Source organism: Rhopalosiphum maidis, chromosome 1 (genome assembly GCF_003676215.2).
Source record: "Rhopalosiphum maidis isolate BTI-1 chromosome 1, ASM367621v3, whole genome shotgun sequence".
NCBI lineage: Eukaryota > Metazoa > Arthropoda > Insecta > Hemiptera > Aphididae > Rhopalosiphum > Rhopalosiphum maidis.
The window spans coordinates 41,047,981-41,070,093 of record NC_040877.1 but is presented as its reverse complement, the minus strand read 5'-3'; the positions used below and the strand labels follow the sequence as shown (position 1 = coordinate 41,070,093).

Here is a 22,113-nt window from a genome sequence, read left to right as displayed (position 1 = left end):
TATTGATGATGAAATATTTAATTATTAATTTGTTATATTAATAATAATCATATATATTCAAACATATAGTTTATACCTACCAGGTGGCTAGATGTCTCATGGTTTTTATTTTAAAAATTATAAATTTTTGTATGAATATCAAAAATCAAAGTAATATTGAGTTAGATGTAACCTATCAAGTTAAAATGAATTACTGAATAATTAAACATCTTACAAGTTACAATATTATAATATTAGACTTATACATTTTTGTAAGTATTATGTTTTATAAAATATATAAAAATAGATTATTAGCCAGTAGGTATATATATATTATAATTCATAATTTTTTCCTAATTTTCAAACATTAAATAAAAACAATTTTGCAATACCTATTTAAAAATTATAAATAATATTTATTTTTATTTAATTTGTAATTTATTAATAAAATTAAATTTGTTTTAATAACTACATATTTTTCAACAATCAAAATAATTATATATATGTATGATTGATGGTTATTATTATCAAGCCAGCCCACCTGGATACATGTACTAAGTAGGTATTTTAAATTTAATTTATAAATTATCATAGGCTATAATCAAACATGTATAAATAATAAATATAGATAGGTAAGCAAGATTATAAGACAATCAGTTATATATGTATTAGCAGCTTATTAAATCATTGGTTACCAGTCATTATAATGGTCAATCTATTAAATAAAAGTTAGTTTTAATTTTATAGTTAAAATTACAAAAATAATTTACATATCTAAAATAAAAATAAATTATTTATACATCTTAAAAAATACCTTTCTTTTATTTATAAATTTTATAGAATGAAGGTATAACCATACAGACACTTATTAAAATCACAATTGTTATGTGAAATATGACCAAAAATATACAATATACATATAGCCATGTAGATGATTTTAGATTTAAAAATTATTATAAATATACCTATACACAGAATGATTTACATGCCCCTCCTTATCTTCTCTTTTAAAAATGCATTTTTTAATTTTTTGATTTATTATTGTAAAAAATACTATAAAACCATATTTTTAATTATTTAGATTTTTGCGATTTAAAAAGTCCTATGTAAGTACTTTTTCTACTTTAAATTTTTAAACTGTTAATTTTTTGAATAATGATGATGTAGATATCTAGATAAAAATCTAAATTATGAATGTCCGTGCTATTAATCATTTTAAGTTGGTGCTAAGGATAATAGTCTTTAATAACGGTTTCACCTAAAATATGTATAATATTTATAATTTTTGGTAAAAAAGTATGAACATTTGATAATATGGTTCGTTCTTGTAGGTTTGTTTAAAAATTAAAACAAAATAGTATTTGAATAAATTTATGTTTAAAGGTAAAAATAAGATAAAGCATGCTCTCAGTGAATCATCTTGTATATTAAATAATATATATAATATTATAATGATTAAATTATGTAGGTTCCGACTATATACCGTTCTCCATTTTAAGCAATATATATAGGAACTAAAAATATATCATTACTTTTTAGACAAATTTGAAAATAATACATGTATAAAAACAAGCATTAACCTATTTATATTAGGTATTTATACCTTATGATAACTTGAATTATAGTTTGCATGCCTTTTTTGATATAGAATAACAAAATAAAAGAAACAATATCGATTTAACGTCATTACTAATAATTTGTATAATAAAAAAGTGTCTTACTCCCTGGTACCGTGTAAGTGAGGTGTTGGGCGTGCCCCACAGGTCCTACGGAATATTGTATATATAATGCCTATTCAACAAATTATTTCCGTAGCTTATATCTATATAAAGAATGAAATTAATGTATTATAAATAGTAATAATTATTATTTAAGTTTTTTCAACATGTACCAATAAATCAATAAAAAAATAAATATAAATTACATAATCGAATATTTCGAATAATATTGTACCTTTAAACCAATTCAGTACTTAACTCCTTAAAAATGATTTAACCTATCTTATTTATTTTGTTGACATCGTAATGTTGCAGTCGAATTTTATTATTTTATTTTATACTTGCCTCTCGGCTGTCATCGCATTTTACGACCAGCAACCACCTGAACTGTTAATTGGCTATCAACTATCGTACATCAACAAAGGTATACATATTTTAACTTAAGTGATAATTTAAGTAATTTTAATTTGTTTAATATAATACATAGCCAAATAGGAAATAAATAAATATAACATGTACTGATGAGCATGAATTTTAAAATATTAGATTCTGATGAGCGTTGGTTGTAAAATTGTAGTGTTATTGTAAATATTACATTATATTAAACTTACGGGCCTCTCTCAGAAGCTTGAGATTTTGAACTCCTGGTTAAAAAAATATATTTTGTGCTCTGTGTTAATATATTGATAAGCACATACTTGTAAGTATACTTATGGATTTAAAAATGGTTCAAATTGTAAGTATTGAAAAGGAAAATAATTTTTGAAACAATTATTCTAGTTTCTATAACTCGACCAGTTCATAATACTCGGTAACCATTAATATTTGAAAAATAATGGTCTGAAATCTATATTATATTGAACTAAATATCATAACCCTACGAACTAGTATAGAAAGAAGGATTATATTTTTTTTCAATGTAATAACGTTTTTAGGCTACTCTATTTTTTTTAAAGTTACAGAGTGCCAAAATTACATGACCCGGTTATGCTAAGCAATATGTTTGTTATTAGGAGAAAAAGACTTTCACTTTTAAAATAAGGAGGGAATAAAACAATTTAATAAGGGTCCCCAATTTGAGTTTTTATATGGCCCTGAAAATTCAAGCCCCGGTCTTTCTTACTCTACTCTTACACAATTATACTAATAATATACTTAATAAAAGACTAAATGAGTATAGCCTTAATAATATATTTTAGGTTACTGGATAGTACGAGTACCTAACCTTTCATCTAAATTATACGAGATTAAATTATCCAACTTTTACTATAAAATTATATACATAATAAATAATAATAATAATATAATACATAATAAATATTTAAATTTAATAAAATAAAGTATTTGTCGTTAAAATCAGCGTACAATGGTCAGACTACTGGAGTTAAAAATAATCATAAGGAGTTTTACTTAAGCAACTAAATATACATTACAATTTTTACAGTGATTTTGTAAGATCCATTTCGTTATGATCTATGAAATGGTTTTGATGTGGTCTTTAAATTATTGATGCATATTTTAAAAACCATAGGATAAGGGAGAAATATAAGATAAGAAAGTATATGGAATTTTAAAATTCCGAAAAAATATCTTGAATGTTAATCAAAGATGCCTAAATACGTTTTAAATGCCTAATAATCATAAAATAATTTTATAAGTAATATACATTTACTTCTTAAATAATAAGAGTTTAGCATAGGTACCTACAACTTTTGATTTCCTATTATTAGTTATAACCTTATTAAAGGCTTGATGTACTTTTTTTATTTAACGCAATTAATTTCTTACACAGTTCTAATTTGAAACTTAATTTGGTATGACATTGTGTGTACTTGTATTGCTCTGTAGATTGTATCGATAAAATAACTATAAAACTTAGTACAATTATTTATACGATTTTTTCAATGGTTATTTTAGTATTTTTGTTAAATACAGACCAGAAAAATCGATAGTTACTATAACATATTGTTCATTATCATGAAGTTTATATATTCAGTATTTTAAAGTTGAACGACCAATTTAGTAGTTTTATAACGATCTGTGTTTTTTTTCTTAACTAAAAACACTATTTTCCATAAGAAAATTAAAGATTTATCATACGTTTTTATTACTAAAACTATACAATAATGTTGACTGTAATTATACAAATATTTTTTAAGAGCAAATGAAGCTCAAAAATGTAAAAAAAATTGGATATTTTTACCATACGTAAAATAACAGTTTTCTTATTTTATTGTATTTCCAAAACGAATAACAGTAGACAAAGCCAGAATAAAGAGCCATAGTCACCCTGGAGAAAATTGTATTGTATACTCCTTATAAATAAGGATCTATTAAGACAACATAAATTTCATGTCTAAAAATTGTACTATTTAATTAAATGAAAAATACCGCCCTAGAGCATAAGTTATTTTTACATCTATGTTAATCCGGCCCTGACCGTAATCTTTTACGATCTAAACCCCTTTTCCCATTTTATTTTAGTTTCTATAGTAATTATAATTCTTAAATAAACATGTTTTTACTTTTTATATGAATATATGATTGAGAAATTCTCGAAATCAAAATTCCGTACGAGAATAATTACCGAGTTATTATAAATAATATTATGTACTAATTTATTTTTTAAACAATGGTGGTAAAAATTATTTACAGTGTAGGCAACAAAAACTTAATGTTGGCGATACCGTCACGATCTGCCGTTTATCGTGTTTAAATTATTCTTTATCACGTAAGCATGTATAACGGTAAACCGTAAAGGGAACGCTCAATACTCTGTAGAATTGTAGACCTGTACTGACTATAATATACTTTCTGTGGTTTTACTGTGTCGTCCGTGAAATCCACAGGTAACGGTTCCACTTCCTCTTTTTGTTTGTTCACCTCTCGCTGGTAACGCATTTTATTTTCGTCCATTATTAAACGTTTGCGACTCAACAGTCAACAATAATTCATCTTATTATATAATCCACTTACGCAGTACGTACACGGGAAATTCGATTCTCTTTTATATTTGCTCAAAACTATCGTAAGCGACGTTCGTCAGTCCGATTATTTTATTTCAACAGTATACCTAAAAACTAAAAAAATCAACATCATGGAATTCCAATTCGATCTGAGCAATATCGCCCGGGATCAGATCATCAAAATCGACAATACACTATTGCCAGTCGGCTACCAGAAAGAGGACCCAGAGTTAGTATATCAATGTATTATAGTGCAATATCAATTATTATTATAATATCTACTATGCGTGTTACGCGTTGTATACAACATAACATAATCTTATTATCCTAGTTAAAGATCACAGTGATTTTGTCAATATTCCTTAAGACATTGTAACAGAGTATTAACAACTGTTAGTACTCTGACTACTCTGGTTCGAGTGGTCTTAATTATTGTAATATTTTACATACAAATTGATAATTCTAATGAGTAATTATACTCCCAAATCGACCAATAGCCATTATTGAAATATAAAGCATGCCTCTAGATACTTGGATTTTTGCATGCATAGTTTTAATAATATTCCTTTGTCATATTGTATTTCTTAATGTGTCTTTCTAATTGCATCTTAAATATTATTATTTTAACAGTCATGATCATTTTTTTCAATATTTTACGAAACAGGATTTTCTTTGATACCCACCATTACTTGTACTTATTATAAATCTATCAGGCTTAAAATGTTGTTTTACTATATATAGTCAATCACATATGAAGCTTTCTAAATATATTTTTATTTATAATTTTTCTTATAGTAAAATCTAATAATTGTTTTTATGAAATATAATTAATCATTTCATTATATATATTATATGTTTACCTATTATATATTTTAATAAACTATAAAAATAAGGAAACAATTATTATTAAATATATGTAAGTATACATGGAAAATAATGTTTTTGAACTATTGATATGATTAGTAACTATTAGATAATCAATGAATATTAAATGCATAGTAATGCACATAAGTAACTATTTGTTATGTCAAAATAAATATGTATGATTTATTGTAATGCTCAATATGTATTATTATTATCAATTATCATTAAAATTTATCAGATAAATTAAATATGAATAAAATAATAATGATAATATATTAATAGTCCTTATTAAATTTAAGGGTTATTCCAATTTTGATTGCAACTTGATAATATGGTGATTAGCTATTTATTATTTATAAATACTCTAAGAAATGAAGTTGAATTAAATAATATATTAAATAAAATATAAATCATTTTTATAGATTGCAAATGATTATTTCTAATATTTTGGATAAAATGGGGCAAGCTTCAGGAATTGCTCAAGAGTTAAAATCTCCAATTACTTCAGCTGAAAAACTGATGCGTTCAGATCATATTCTATATTTAATGACAGAACAAACTTCACCAGGGTAATTAACTAATATCAATGAAAATTAATAACTATTAATAAACTTTTTAATATATTTCAATTAATTTTATTACAGACATTTTGTTGTCGTTGGTTTGTTGAAAATGGGATGGAAAAAGTTGTATTTGTTTAATAAAAAAGGTTCAAGAACTGAAGCTATGGTCTACTGTTTACTTGATTTTTATATTCATGAAACCAAACAACGTCATGGATATGGAATAAAACTTATGGATTACATGTTAAAAGTATTAAAATTTCAAAAATATTTCCATTTGTTCCAATTTACTTATGTTTTTATACTGCATTAGGATAATCAAATTCAAGCAAGCCAATTAGCTGTTGATCAACCTACAAATAAACTTTTACAATTCTTATGGAAATATTTCAACTTATCTAAATTAGTTAATCAAGGAAACAATTTTGTAATTTTTGAAGAATTCTTCGAAAATAATGGTACTTATAATATTTTTATATTTCTATAAGTGAATTAATTATTATTTGTTTTTATTTATATAGCTTCATCTGATAAGGAGACTGGTAGTGATCGGTAAGTTTATGGTTTTTTTATTACAAATGTTGTATTATGTATACATTCATATTTTTGTTATAGATCAAGTGGATATAAAAGTCAACCAACATTTGGACGTCATGGCGCAGCTAGGCAACAAGATTGCATGGCAAATGTATGAAATTTAATTCTTAATTTATTAAATTTCTTTTTCATTTGTTAATTATTATACTATATTATAGATTCTATACGGAGCAAAACCAACAGAGACTCAAAATGGAAATTCAAATGAAAATGCCAATAGGTAGAAAAATATAAAAATAATTAATTAACTATTATAAATATTGTATAAATTAATATTGTTTTTATTATATCTAGAGTTGAATATCAACAGCGAGAAAATAAACAGCATAAAGAAGAACATCATGTTGAAGTGCAACATCACGTTGTAGATGAAGGTGATGGACATACATCAAACCACACTCATCCAAAATTAGATCTCAAGAATTTTCATACTCAATTATGGTAATCACTTATACCTCGCCTTTTCTAATAGGTGGTAGCTTATTATTTGTTACATATTTATTACTGTATTCTATTAACTCTTGTTAATTTATACTAATCCTAAATATGACTGCAATTATAAAGTAGAATTAAAAAAAAGAAAAAAATTTAAAAAAATATTGCACTAATGGTCATTCACTACAAAATACTAATTTAATAAACATAACATTTGATACAGCCAACTTTAAAAAATAATATTTGGTATACAAATAATAACACAATATTTTTATTTTATTCCTCAAATTTTTAGTTGGTTGTGAGGTTGGTTGTTAGTCAATAAGGCTAATGCGTAATTAATTTATATTTTTATAATTTTTTTTAACCATTTTAATATTTAACTTTAATAACACGCATTCTTCATGTAATATTAACACTTTAAAATTGTTGAGTGAATTTTTTGTTGTGAAAAACTAATTGAAGATTTGTATACTTTTATGTTGACTGTCTTATGTCGTTACTCAATGTAAGGTCATTGTATTGAAAATTTATTTCATTTTAAAAGGCTGAAAATGTATTTTCTATAGAATAATAGTGTAATGTTTTTGTATGTTGAATAATGAATTAAAATTGACAGAATTTATTTTAAAAATAAACTATTAATCATAATTCTGATACTATTAATATTGTTATAAGATTTCCTTTTTGCAATAATACAATTATAGAAATGTATTGAATTTTCTATAATAATGTTCCTAGATAATGTTTTTTTTTTTTTTTTTGCAACAATCATATCAACTAATTTGTTTGTATTGATGTTCTAATAAATAGTTACTAAATTATTTTTAAGACCTTGACCTTATTAATTTCTCATGTATTAAATAAAATATAATAATTTATTATTTATGTTTATAAATAATACATTAAAATATATAATTTCTATTTAATATACTTTATTTTTTCTATTAAAAACTGTTGTTAATTGTATGGTGTATTTTTACATAAATCATAGGAGATGTTGGTATAAAGAAATTATGAATATCATAAGAACTGTGTTGGACTTTTAATAATATATTTTTATTTTATAATACAATTAAATTATTTACTTAAAATTGTTAGTTTTTTGTAAGTAGTAAACTTTAATTTTTGTTTCCTATTTGGGCTACATAATTAATTTGTGTCAATGATTGTTTTTTAGTAATAAGTTTCTGCTAACTTGAAATATAATTATTAGATTGCATTTTACCGGAAAACATGGTATCAAAAGACAATTGAAGAATGACACTAATAGATTTATACATTTAGTTTATTCAAAATGAGATCATTACCTGGTGGCCGAGTTGTGCTTTTGGGCATTGCTTTACTACACAACATGCATTCAGATAATTGACTCAGGGTAGTTGACTAACAAATATTGTCTGACCATCACCCGACGAAAATTGATCGCCACTGAGTAATGATCTCATTTTGAATAGAGTATTGGTTTCTATAATTGCTTTTGTAAACAGAATATTTTTTTTTTTTTTTTTAGGAATAATAAATTGTTAAGTTTAATAAATAAAATGATTATAAATAAACTTCAGTTACTTCAATAATTACATAACATACTAACCTTATATTCTTAAAAATTATTATGGGGTAACTAATAGAAGAATAACTCATTTTGTATATTTTGTATTCAATTTTTAATTTTTGAAATTAAAATTGCTATTGAATAATAGAATAGAATATTAATATAAATACAAATAATTGTTAATTTCTATTTAAAAGAAGAGTTATAGTATGAAATATAAATGTAAAATAATTTTGTTACCATTTAACTTTCTTAATAAAGTGGATAAACTATAACCATACCCACTGTTTAACATATATACTATCTAACTATAGCAATGGTGTGATTAGAAACTAGTTTGGCTGATATTAATTATTAAATTGTGTAATATTTATTTATGTACATTATAATTTCCTTTAAATAATACAAAAATAAATTATGTACCCAAGTCTTAAAATTATTATTTTGTCAACTAAACACAATACAGTCTATATAAGTAACATTTTTTAAGTAATATATATATTTATTAATAGTTTCAAATTGTAATTAGAAAATCTTTATGAATTTATATAATATCTATAAATTCTTTAGATTGTGGTTTTAAGTAATTTATTTTGGGGGTTATTATTTATATAAGGAAATTTTATCAATCGACAATACTTTTATCAGGTTTATTTTTGCTAAGAATAATATAATTTATAAGCTAATTATGTCTGTAATATATTGGCATTCAAATATGATGACATATTGGAAATTAAAAGTTATTGAATAAACAACTGGAGATATTGATAATTGGTAATGCAAAATAAAATTAGCGAGATAAAAACCAAGGATCTATAACCATATCATTTCCATAATTACACGAGTTGTATTACTTGTATAATTATAATTTAATTTTCAGTTTTCATAATAACATCATTACTTTTTAACATCTATAACAATATACATAAAAATGAGTAATTACTTTAGTTAGTTACATAATACAAAGAAATGAAGAAATTATTGATTTTTTTATCAGAAATTATTCATATTTAATTAATGAGTAAATAATGATTTGTACTTAGCTCGTTTGATTAAAAACAAAGTATAAAGATATAAACACATAGGAATGTAGGCATAATAAGAAGATGCAATCGTATAGTTACAATAAAAAATCATAATTTTTTTGAAATATTTATATCATGTATTCTCATTATTCTCAATACTATTTCCCCATTACATAAATATATAGATTTATCAATAATTTGCTAATAAATGGAGTTCATACAATTCATTATTACTTACATATATACATATTTTACAATTAAATAATAAACATGCATATTTAGCTTTTGTTTTTGTGTAAAGGTATGTTTCAATGGGCTTATATATTTTGTATTTTAATGTTTCTTTTTGTATAAGAATTAAGAATACATCTAGTTAAATCAATTAATAAACCATCAAAAGATTATCTTTTTTAAATAAGAATAATGATTAGTAGAATACAGAATTTTAATTGATTTTATTTGATGATGCATTTTTACTTTTGTCATATAAATTATAATGTAGTCATTTTTTTTGTAAATGTTATTTTAACAAATATATTTTTTTACAGATAGAATCCTCCATGAATGTACATTCATCATAATAATTCAGAAATATTGAAACAATCACGATTACATAAATATAAATATAATTTATTATTTACATTAATTAACATGGGTATGCATTTTAATAAATATTCAACAGCTTCTCAGTCTATTAAAAATGTACAATATATTTCTTGATTTTACATATATTATATTATTCATAAATGTTTGGTAAAAATTTACACGTGATACTCTCCACCTTCTAGTTTATCATCTGACACATATGAAACCACATACTCGGCTGTACTTTGGTCGATCCAAATTAAAGATACAATTAATGATATAAAATATCCTAATATACTGCCAGCTATGACATCTAATAAATGATGGCGTCTTAAAAGTATTCGACTAAAAGCCACAGCTACTGCCCAAACACATAAACACAATACTATAAATTCATTTAACGGATACAATTTAAAAAAATAAAACAATATGAAAAATGCTCTTGACACATGTCCTGACGGAAAAGAGTAGACATCAGGGCCAATTGTGACCCATTGATCATTCTTGTTGCCTACAGGTCGACGGCGACGAACAAATGCTTTGATAATGGCGACCGCAATTATATCAATGAATAATCCTAAATGTATAAAAAAAATATATATAATTTTTCTATTTTCCATGTAATTCATGTATTATTTAAAAACTTAAATGTAAAAAGTATATATGTTCAAAGTACAGGAATTTTTAAATAAATAATTATATTGAAATTAGTATTTTAAAATAAATATAAGTTAACACTTAATCTCGAAGTGTGTCTGTCAGATTAATACGCTACTGTGGTTATCATTAATACAATTTATTATTAAAATTGATAATCAATAGGTAAACAAAAAATATAATTAACTAACGCCTAATGGTAGAAACTGAGATTGATATGAAATGGATTAAAATATTGAATAGATGGAATGTTTAAAATGTAATATAAATTTATACAAACTAGTATTAAGAAAATATTGAAATATGAATATTAAAAATAATCTGTAAAATTACAAAAAAATTAAGATAAGTGATTTATTAGATGCTCTCAGTTTTTCTTACTTCCTTTAAAAGATTATTAGAATTATAAAAAATGTATGTAAACAAATCATTTTAAAAATGGGTATATGTCTAAAAGATGATTTTACAACAAGAATACATTGAGGGTATTCTTGTGATATGCACTCTGCATACAGAATTATTTTTGACATCCTTTATTTTTTATTCTTCTATTTTCAGAGCATACAAAAAGAATGGTCTTTAATCCATACTTATCTCATACTATACGTTAATTATTAACATATGCATAGTGTTTTACAAGATAAATAAGAAATTTTGTTAAATGTAAGCACATACAATAAGAATACCCCTTTAAGACCTAGTTTAAAATGTTGAATTAACTTACCAATAAGAAAGTTGACTTGCATTTGAAATAAAGATCTTGACCAAGCAAACCAAATGAAAGTCAACCAACAGGCGAGCCATATAATTCCATGACATGAATACTTAAATTTAATATGATAGTAAATATTAATAGTTATGATTCAATCGAAAAATATTTTTCAAACTATATAAGTACTTACCTCTAATCCTTTGTAATAAGTGGTAAAAGTACGAACAGGCAAAAACTTGGAAACTGTATTACAGATGACTGAAGTAAGTTTTGAGTCGATGTCCAAAATACCTTTCATCGGCGCCGGTACATTCCGTTTTTGAGGCATTTTAATTTTTTTTATAAACGGAATTCAGCAAAGTTATGAAGAATTTAATACCTGATATTTAATTAACAAATAATATAACCGATCATTTATAATAGTTAATAACTGATAGCAGTGATGGCTTTTCGTGTACTGTATAGTGTATGGGGATCATAGAGTAATCTATTATGTGGTAATAATACCTACTTATAATAAACTATACATTTTATTTGAACACAACCATAACATTATCATTCTTATCAGTTATCATAAAACTAATTTCAATCGAATCATTGTAGGTACATGAGTCATGAATTACTAAGATATTTCTCAGTATTATAGTACCTACTGTAGTACTAATTATTCTGTCGCACAATTTGGTAAATGTTGACAAAAAAAAAAAAAAAAATGTGTTTATAAAATATAAATATGAATAATATTATATTATTGTCAAACAAAGTGTTGCCCGGCGTATAGTATAGGCAAAATAAGTACATTACTGCCGTGTTCAATGCTGTCGATAATATTCATACTTTTAACTCATCGTAATAATTTCGTTCACTGAGTGGATGTGTACAATTATTTTTTTCAACATATTTATGGTCGGCACAAAGGAAAATGTGTCATGCCTCTCTGCAAACACCCAAATCCTCAGCACCAGTTGTATACTAGTATGTATGAGGTAATCACATTTCCTCGGCAAAAGGAATATAGATATGGCTTGCATAGTTACATTAATTCTGTATTGGGAATTTGGCCAATTATTGGGACTTATATAGTTTTAAAATTCCTCCAGAATTTTAACTCAAATTGACACTGACGTTTATTTACATCTTAAAAAAATGATATCACTAAAATATACTACATAAAATGTCTCAATGTTATTCATTAACATTTGATTTTTTTTTATCGTTAAGCCATCTTTTTTTTCTTTTTTGTAAATACGTGTATTTTACATAGGAATGTGTGGAATTGTAAAGTTATATATTTAATGTTTTAATGAATTAAAAATTTGAAAGTGAAAGTTGGTAATACTATTTCTTGTGTTTTATGATGTAGATTTTGTAGTTGAAGCCACTGCGGATAGTATGTGAATCCGTTTTCAATGAGAGACCCGAGGGACGACCCCTTTGACAATTATATTATAATCGCAAGACCTAACATCAAATTCTAAATATTGTGTTTATAAAATTATGTAATATGGTGTATAATAATATAAACAATTTTGGTCTCCCACTCCAAAAAAAAATCATAGATACGCGGATACGCCACTGGCTGCAAGTGGGTACCTGACATTTCAATGGTCCATTTTAATAGCATATCCAATATTACCAAAATTTCTGGATCCAATGACGGTACTGTAAATGAAGAGATAGAAGTGACTTGGTCAGACCAAGGTTAAGAAAGAAGTAATAAAAGATCTGGAGTTAAAAAATTTACTTACGGGTTTTGCCCAAGAAAAAGCTCATAAAATTAATTTTATTTAATATATTTTTTAATGTTTGATTAAATACATATTGCTGATCTATGGTAACGATAATGAATGTATAACAATGGTCAAAAATATTACTTGTTCTATTTCATACCCAACATTTATTTTAATTTTATTATTAGTATTTTATAATTTGTAAAGAAAATTGAGGTCAGCAAAAACATTTTTTTTTTTTTTTTAATAAAATAAGGGTTCATAGTTTAAAATGAATGTCCATATTTTATTCAACCCCCTAGCTCCTCTTCAAAAAATTAACTATTGCATAGGGCAGCGTAAATTAGATTTGCCTTGGGCGGCAAAAAACCCACAGCCGGCGCTGCAGTGAGTTGGTCTGGTCTGGTCTCAGTACCGTGATAATGCTGTGCCTGAAAAGATAATAGTGTCCGATTCTAGTGTTACCCTTTTTTTTTGTATGAAATGATAAACGAGAATTTTTATTCCATTGCAAGAGAATTTGCAATAAATTCATCATATAAAATAAATGTATAAAAAGAACTTGATGTATACCTAAGTTTGAAAAACTTAATAAATGGGTAAGAATTGATATAACAGGAATTCATTTAAGTCCTTATAACTAATTTTAATATTAAAATTCATTTTTAAGTAAAATTTTAAATTTTAATGGTACTAGGTAGATAGATGAAAATCGTCAGAATTCGCACGATTTCACAGTATTTAAAATTCATAAGTAAAATTGTAAAGTTCAAAAAGTCATTTCATTTATTCACTCTTCAGTAGATACCTTTAATAATCGTTAACATTTAAACATATCGCATTTAAATAAAATATTTATGTTCAAATAATTAAATATAATAATGTATATAGATTATAGGTATTTAAATATGTAATATATATTATATATATTATACAATAAATCTGTGTGTATACGAGTATGTTTATAAATATGATATATACATTTAATAACAATAATAACAAATATAATAAAATTTAAACAAACAAAATACTATATAGCAAAAAATTAAATTAATAATAGGTAGCAATGGTAGCATAAATTATGTTTCATATTATAATGAAATATGAGAAACTAGGAATTATATAATGTGGTCGTCTATATTTTCCCTATTCCGTAATCCCTAGTATACAGGTACAAAACACTAATATTCTTATGTAATTTATATATTAAATCCTATTTAATATGTCATATATCTATCCTGATAAGTAGATTTAATTTCTTTATCATATCTGAATTATGATTAACTATATAAATTATTTTTATAATGCCAATTACATGAGATTATTATGAAAATGTAACTGTGGAGGACCTCCAATTGGTGATCGTAAAGGAATATCATCACTCTTTCTGTGTACCATTTGTCGACCGGACCAAGCTCGAGTTGGGCTTGGTGAGTTGCGACAAGTTCTCGGTAATGTTTCAATTGATCGAATTGGACTTTGTATATTTAGAACGCTTCTCGGCAATGCTTCAACCGACAGACTAAGTGCTCCAACACCACTAGTTCGACCTTGCATTCTCATCATTTTTCGTTTCTGTATAGAACATTAGATATAAACATTATTTACAGACATACACATATATATTTTCATTTTACTAAATTTAACCATCCGTCAAGTATAACAATTTACACTAACTTGAACTATAGCCCTCCACGTTTGTCCATAATTACGGGCTAACTGCAATCTGTTCTGTTTACGTACATGATGTTTTTTGTAGCCTATCTCGATGACGATTAAAACCATTCCAACCACTATACCCACAGCGACGAGTATAAACACACCAGCCATATTTTTCAATCCTAAAGTATTGGGTGTTTTTTCTTGATCTTCACATTGTTCTACTCTCCCTTGAAATATCCATTTATCGTCCAAGCTTTCCATGAAACCACCTGATAAAAAAATATCGAGATTTGAACTGTATCTACTTTATAGTTATGTAGACTATATATATTATATATAATACGTATATACATAGACATACTCTCGTGGAAGTCTAAAATCGATAATGTAACTGATTCAGACCAAGGTGAACCTTTTTGTAGACCAACTCCATACCCAGAACGTCCAAATAATTCGCCAGCCGTGACTAATTGACAATCTTGTGCAGCTTCGAATTCCAAACGGCTGCTGTCCCATATAAATGCCATAAGCTTACTGAAAGTCATTTTAAATTTCAATAAACATTGATGATAATTATTTATATTATGATCGTACTCGTTCTTCACGTCTCGAATTGCATCTTCAGCAGTTTCGTAGTTGTTGGCTTCCATTGTCCTATACATGTTTGACAATTCCACTTGACGTCTAAAATACATATCAACTGCGGATCCCTTTACTGTTGCACAAGTTAAATTTTCCATTGTACTGCGAAGCTATTATAGAACAAATCAATAGCTATGTTTAAGTAGTTGATAACCATTTCTATTAGACTATTATTATTATTAAATACTTTCTTCCTACCCTAGCATCATTAATTCCAGATAGTTTAGTCTTGGGTCTTTCGAGCACAAGAAAAGCGGCCAAGTTGGCAGTGTATGATGCAACGATAATCATGGCGAATCCAGCCCATACCATTCCTAGTACTCTAGCTGAGAAACTCCTTGGTGTTCCTTCGCCAATACCGCTATTTAACAACACTCCCCACGCGAACCATGTAGCACTTGATAAATTAAGTGCATCCTCTTCTGTTCCGTCGGCATTAATCAACTTGAATCTAGCAAAAGGAGAAAACCTGTCGAGTAGATATAAGACAAGCGCAACCACATGAACAGAACCCATAACAAGCACCCAAAGCGTGTGGCTGAATGGTTGCAAAAACGATACAAGAGTCGAAGACCTTGATGGCTAAAACATAAAAAATGAAAAATCATGATTTTGAAAGTAGTAACAAAAACATTGTGGTACGTTTTAATTGTTGAGGTATTTTTATTTTAAAAGATATACAAGGATTTTTTAATTTGAATATTTTATCAAAATATTAAAAAATAAAAATAAATAATAATTAGTGTGTTTTTTATTATACACAATATCTAAGATAAATAATTTACCTTCTTCTCTAAAATAGTAATTCCTTGGTATTTGAATGGTTTACTGAACTCTATAAATTCTGCTCTTTCTGGATTAATGGTTAGAGGAGCTAATATCATATCTGCTCTTTCATAAACTATTTCACCAATCAAACCATTCCATTCTTTTTTTCCACTAGCTAAAGTTATTTATCACAGTTATAATATATATAATCTAACATTGTACGTTTTTCTATTTTATGAAAGTATTCACCTGAGTTGTTTCTTATTTCATAGTTTCCAAATTGTCCATCTGGTGATAATGATAAACTGTACGTAAAATTTATTGTTTGAGACAGCTCCACAAGCAAATCAATGCAATATCCTTTACAACAGTATACTATTGGTTCTAGAATTAAAATAAATAAATACAAATTATTACCCAATTTTTTTTAATTTTTTAAAATAAAATAATTTACCTTTAGATGAAGTATTATACAACGGACACATTATTTCATCTGTCTTACAACTATTTCCATCATCCTTCTTTAATGGTCTTACATACACAAATGGTTTTTCTTCTATTGTTAATACTTTTAAATGTGTAGGGATCATAAAACCTTCAGGTTTCTTCTTTAAACGTCCTGGCCATATAATGTTAGATTCGTTAAGCCGTAGTTTCATCTTATTAAGCTCCTAAAATCAATTGAATATTTAGAATCATCGATATTATTATTATATCATTAGGTAAATTATTATTATTTATTAATTTACATTATTAAAATAATATTTTCCAATAGCATCTTTATTGGCCACTTCTTTGACATTGACTATATCATACTCAGCATATATTCGATCGCCGTTATTATCGAAAGCTACTTTACCCGTGTGTCCATCTTTATACACTTGTTTTTTTACATATCTAAAGAAATTTTTAATAATTACATTTTATGCTAAATAAATTAATTTTTATAGTTAGCAAAAATTACTCGAAAAGAGTCTTGCCCGTATCCCAAATAGCACCAGAGTTATCACAATCAGCCGGCGGTGGTGTTATAGTTTTTGTACGGTTCATATCTGTAATCGCTGAAGCCAATATATATCTGTAGTAAACCAAATAAAAACGAATATATTAAATTTGTATTTTTTCAAATTAATACATATAAAAAAAAAAACACTCCATTTTACTAGAAAAAATGTATATACGTACATGCTATCGTAAATATGAGCTAATTCGTTAGAGGCGTTAACTAATTTCAATCCGATTGTTCCTTCCGGTACATTATTGGCATCTAAAGCTTGCTCTGTTACTATCCACACATATCCAGCCTCGGTCATGTTTCGATCGGCCGCATCTCTAAAAATGATTTCTGCATCTATTTTGCTTGCGTACATTAAATACACCCTGGCTTGTGCGTTCTTCATTTCATTTAATTGATTATTAAAATGAAACAGGCCCGGTTCAAATTCGATAACCGCCTCTACCTAGAGCATTCGAAAGAAAACTCAAAACACTTAGCCACTTAGATGCCTACTGCATAAAATATTGTTATTTAGAGTCTATATAATATATATTAACTGATCCAATATTATTTGTATGCTACAGCAGTTACGTTTATCGTGGGAATGGGGGCGGGGATTAGACTTTTAGACTACATAATATATAGACACCACATAGTTAGGTGTCGTTTATGACCAGCGTGGCTTACAGTAGGACGATTTGGAAGTTGCTGCGGTATATCGACATAATATTGTAATATTCAGGCAATAATGTTTTAAACTTCTAACACGAAAATATTAAAGTTATATTCTATTAAATTGACACGGTTATGTTACTAAATTACATATTATTAGTAAAATATATTTTTTCAATCGGATTATTATTATTTATTATAGTAACAACCTGGACTTTTTTTTCGATGTCTTCTCCTTGATTTTGCGAAGTAGTTTGGAACCTGCCGACAAACGCTCTACCGTCGGTATCAGAGCTGTGGATAAATATTACCTACAGAACATATGATGTCAAAATTATTAAAACTTAACCGAATAACACTAAATAACAATGTTTACAGTATATACCTAATATATAAATTCAAACTACGCACAATGACGTGTAACAACACATATTTATATTATATACCTTTAAATAATTAAAATATTTGAGTAATTCCACCCATACTTCGGCTTGGTGTGAATAGGGTGGAACAGTACGAAGAAATGATACGTGAATATTCTGTAACAAATTAATAAAGTTTCAGATTTACACAACAATAGTCAGCAATGCATATCAAGTTGACGTAATTAATATTATAGTATAATAAATATTGTAGTTACTTTATCCGAAAAAGCAGAATCTCTAGACGAAATTCCAATCACGGGTATATGATAGAAGCCACTGGTGTATGATACAGCAGCTGGAGACAGATCTCCGATTTGTGGATGAGAAACAATAACAGCATACACCCTTCGCACGATAAGTTGCTTACAAACGTTGAGAGCGGTTTTTATTGGATTTGGATCCATTTTTATGGAATGAGCGTAGAAAGTATTACCAGGTTTCATAAATGGTGTATTGAAGTTGAGATGCTATAAGAACAACAATGAAATGTGACATGAATATACATATCTATTACTTATAAGTTATAAGCGTCCAAAAAATTATCATACACTTACACTTATTGTTATTTTTTTTTTTATGAGATTTTAACAAATATATTATATAATATCTCGATAATTACTGGGGACATATCATTTATAATAAAACTCACACTTATTATATGCATATAGTTTTCGTATAAATGATGATTTTTATTTTATACAAAGTATAAATAGCACAATAGGTACAAATGGTACAATAGGCGCAAGTGATGACTTATTATATAAGACCTATCTTTAAATAAAAATATCGTTTGCCTAATTCCATTTGAATATGAAAGTATTATATCTAAACAAAAATATAATGGTAAATACCTTATTAAAAGCTCATTATGTTTTTACATTTATCTTTTGACAATATAATATAAATTATAAATAAAGATAAGTTAGTGGTTTAGTGCCTAGTTAAATTACTTATAGAAGTGCTAATATTTCGCATAAAACTAAATATTGTTTAAGTATCTATATTCTATATATCTAGGTACTAAAATGGGCTTAACTTGAACTGCATAAAATATTAAATAGCAATAAATTTTAGTCTTAAAAAATTAAAGCCGGTAGGTATAAACTATATATTATAATAATTATAGGTAAAAGGTAATATAGAAATTATAATTATTAGAAATCTTTATTCTTTTAAACTTAATATTATAAATACTAAAATACTTACATTAAATATCATGCTTTATTTAAATAGCAATTAAATGTAAATTAATATTGATTATAATATTAAACATAGATACAGTTTAATGTCATTGAAATATTTTATTTAGGTCGACATTTGACAAAAAAATTATCTATCTCATCTAAATATTTTTCTCGTCATAGATTTTTCAATAACATTATTTATATTTATAAATCATTTTTATTTTGTTCACTAAAAAAAAAAATGTGCCTAAATATTTTTAATATTTTTAAACTACATTTAAAACAATTTATGAAGAACCTTGATTTTTATTTTTACCAAGTAAACATTTTTTATCTACAATTATTAAATAAAAAAACCGAAAATAAACAAATTATTTTTAATACTAAAACATGTTTATAAAATGCCAATACAAACTACAGACATTTGGTAAAAGTCTAAAGTATAAATAGTTATTCGTTTTGTATTACAACAAAAGAAAAAATTAATTTTGGATAAATATTCACGTTTTTCCTTTCCCCCCTCCAATTATTTAAAAAAGTACTAGGACATTTTTATTTTTGATCCCCTAAAGTAGCAACTATAAATTCACTTTCTATCAGAAAAAAATAATTGATTTTAAGGAATTTGCGAATTATTTTTTTCTACTGTAAAAAGTGTCTTCAAATACAAGAAAAACACATCATAATATAAATACATTCATTGTTTAGAATTTAAAAAGAACGTAAAAATATTATAATGATTACTGTTTGAGATTTATATACATATACCACGCATGCACGTTAGTAAAATACACAATATTAAACTGATAAAGACGTATTGACCGCAAATCCGTGAATCACTATTAGTTATATTATTTATACTAAAATTATTCATAACGCATATTAAGTATAAATTGTACATTACTTCAATTGTTTGTTTGAAATAGTCTTCACTTGCATTGCTACTTAAAACTCCACCAATGTGAAATTCATATGGATTATTATCGGTATTTTCTTTTTCTGAATTTTCGCTTTTACAATCAAATATAAAAAATAAAAATAACAGAAAAACACTGAAAATTAGTTTCATCATGCTAAATTTAACTTTAAATATCTTATACATTTTTTCAAAAAATCGATAAGTAATTTTTTGCGTACGCCCAAAATATTAAGTTTAGTTTTTAATTATTGTTTGATACATTTATTGTTATTTTCGTTAGAATTATATATGTATATTTAAACATATTATCATGCTAATTATTAAAAAAATAATACGATTATATTGTAATTTACATCTTATGATAAGTATGTATTGTAAATGTGTGACTGTGTAAAGGAAAAAACTAAAAGTTACAAGTCTATAATGGACCACAGAGCATGCTTGAGAAAGACTGTAACTATAGCAACAGCATATTATCCTGTCGGGATATATTGATCAGATTACGGTATAGCCATACCTACAAAACTTAATAACCAAAATGTAGAAATAAAATTTAATTCGAATCTTCAAAATTATAACAATTTTATATATTTATTTGATATTAAACAAGTACCTACATTTATTTTATTCATAATTTATAGTACACACGATTAAAACTACCCAGTCATACGTCTAATTTAGGAGAAGGTCAACTGCTAAACAATGATAATTTAAAAAAGATAATTTTGCGTAAAGGGTTAGTTGTTTTTTAATTTTGAGACGACTACCGTGGGTAATAAAAAATAGTTTGTGAATTTGTAATCAGGGGATTTTATACTACTTGCATCATTTTTATTAGTCGCGTTAATGCGTTATATACCTAGGTACCCCTGTATTATATACACATACAGACCGCTGCGCTACTAATACTGCACTATACAAACTAAATTATTATTATAATACGTAATAACTATTAAGTATTTAAGTATGTATTAGTGTTATGTGTATTAGGTAATAATATAATATTACGATAGGCTATAGGTATTAGAACATTTGATTAAAGCCTTTTTAGAGAGGCTGCATACTACTTGCGTCCCCTAAAAGGTACATTTTGCAGATAGCAAATTCAACAGGTAACTTGCGTCTCAAATCCGGATTCAGGGAAGAGGGGCTATGGGTGCTCGCCACTCGGTCACCTCCTGTCATTTAAGCTTGCGTCTCGCGCGTTTTGGGAACAGTCTTGACTGAGTTACGTTCATAAATATTATGTCTATGTTAAGTCATTAAGTTTCTTGACTATACATAATTGTTTTAATATGCTTTTTTATATAATCTATTAATAATTAGTACAATTGTATGTGAAGTGATAATTTAATGTATTCGAGTACAGTGGCAGATTAACCTTCTCGGCACCCTATAGCACGTTCTGGGTTTACCGCTCCCCTTTTTTTAGAATAAAAATAAAATAACATAATACAT

The 22,113-nt window shown here is 25.9% G+C and overlaps 3 protein-coding genes across 5 annotated transcripts; 1 reads left to right on the top strand and 2 right to left on the bottom strand.

Annotated features, from left to right (window-relative positions):
- The first annotated feature begins 4,457 nt into the window (after window positions 1–4,457).
- On the top strand, window positions 4,458–10,384 carry LOC113549333 (alpha-tubulin N-acetyltransferase-like). 3 transcript variants are annotated; one of them, XM_026950584.1, is made up of 9 exons: window positions 4,458–4,892; window positions 5,950–6,096; window positions 6,172–6,340; window positions 6,404–6,548; window positions 6,612–6,642; window positions 6,706–6,778; window positions 6,846–6,907; window positions 6,982–7,128; window positions 10,251–10,384. In XM_026950584.1, coding segments are annotated over exons 1-9 (873 nt in total). In that variant the 5' UTR covers window positions 4,458–4,794; the 3' UTR covers window positions 10,252–10,384. The 3 variants fall into 3 exon arrangements, with proteins under 3 accessions (XP_026806385.1, XP_026806384.1, XP_026806383.1); XM_026950583.1 differs by lacking the exon at window positions 10,251–10,384 and having other exon boundaries at window positions 4,458–4,676; window positions 4,766–4,892; window positions 6,982–7,694; XM_026950582.1 differs by lacking the exon at window positions 10,251–10,384 and having other exon boundaries at window positions 6,982–7,693.
- Window positions 10,341–12,203, bottom strand: LOC113549334 (phospholipid phosphatase 6). The gene is made up of 3 exons (XM_026950585.1): window positions 11,847–12,203; window positions 11,669–11,768; window positions 10,341–10,864 (listed from the first exon to the last, which is right to left on the bottom strand). The coding sequence occupies exons 1-3, from the start codon at window positions 11,982–11,984 to the stop codon at window positions 10,464–10,466; spliced, it is 639 nt and encodes a 212-aa protein (XP_026806386.1). The 5' UTR covers window positions 11,985–12,203; the 3' UTR covers window positions 10,341–10,463.
- Window positions 12,204–14,387: 2,184 nt separating this feature from the next.
- LOC113549434 (glutamate [NMDA] receptor subunit 1) lies at window positions 14,388–20,859 on the bottom strand. Its single transcript, XM_026950733.1, has 15 exons — window positions 20,641–20,859; window positions 18,768–19,019; window positions 18,574–18,666; window positions 18,337–18,438; window positions 17,644–17,918; window positions 17,423–17,536; window positions 17,208–17,355; window positions 16,913–17,129; window positions 16,708–16,842; window positions 16,476–16,633; window positions 15,889–16,272; window positions 15,643–15,800; window positions 15,410–15,582; window positions 15,064–15,317; window positions 14,388–14,961 (listed from the first exon to the last, which is right to left on the bottom strand). The coding sequence occupies exons 1-15, from the start codon at window positions 20,836–20,838 to the stop codon at window positions 14,698–14,700; spliced, it is 2,925 nt and encodes a 974-aa protein (XP_026806534.1). The 5' UTR covers window positions 20,839–20,859; the 3' UTR covers window positions 14,388–14,697.
- Between the last annotated feature and the right edge of the window lie 1,254 nt (window positions 20,860–22,113).

Bases quoted from the DNA above. Each gene is read 5' to 3' on its own strand.
- LOC113549333 (XM_026950583.1), top strand. From the start codon at position 4,795: ATGGAATTCCAATTCGATCTGAGCAATATCGCCCGGGATCAGATCATC. The intron at 6,341-6,403 runs GTATTAAAATTT...ATACTGCATTAG, and splicing joins TTATGGATTACATGTTAAAA to GATAATCAAATTCAAGCAAG. The intron at 6,908-6,981 runs GTAGAAAAATAT...TATTATATCTAG, and splicing joins TCAAATGAAAATGCCAATAG to AGTTGAATATCAACAGCGAG.
- LOC113549434 (XM_026950733.1), bottom strand. From the start codon at position 20,838: ATGTATAAGATATTTAAAGTTAAATTTAGCATGATGAAACTAATTTTC. The intron at 16,273-16,475 runs GTAAATTATTTA...TTTATGTTTTAG, and splicing joins TTACTATTTTAGAGAAGAAG to CCATCAAGGTCTTCGACTCT. The intron at 15,583-15,642 runs GTACGATCATAA...AATGACTTTCAG, and splicing joins ATTCGAGACGTGAAGAACGA to TAAGCTTATGGCATTTATAT.
- LOC113549334 (XM_026950585.1), bottom strand. From the start codon at position 11,984: ATGCCTCAAAAACGGAATGTACCGGCGCCGATGAAAGGTATTTTGGAC. The intron at 11,769-11,846 runs GTAAGTACTTAT...ATTAAATTTAAG, and splicing joins CTTATTACAAAGGATTAGAG to TATTCATGTCATGGAATTAT. The intron at 10,865-11,668 runs GTAAGTTAATTC...TTATACATTTAG, and splicing joins GCAAGTCAACTTTCTTATTG to GATTATTCATTGATATAATT.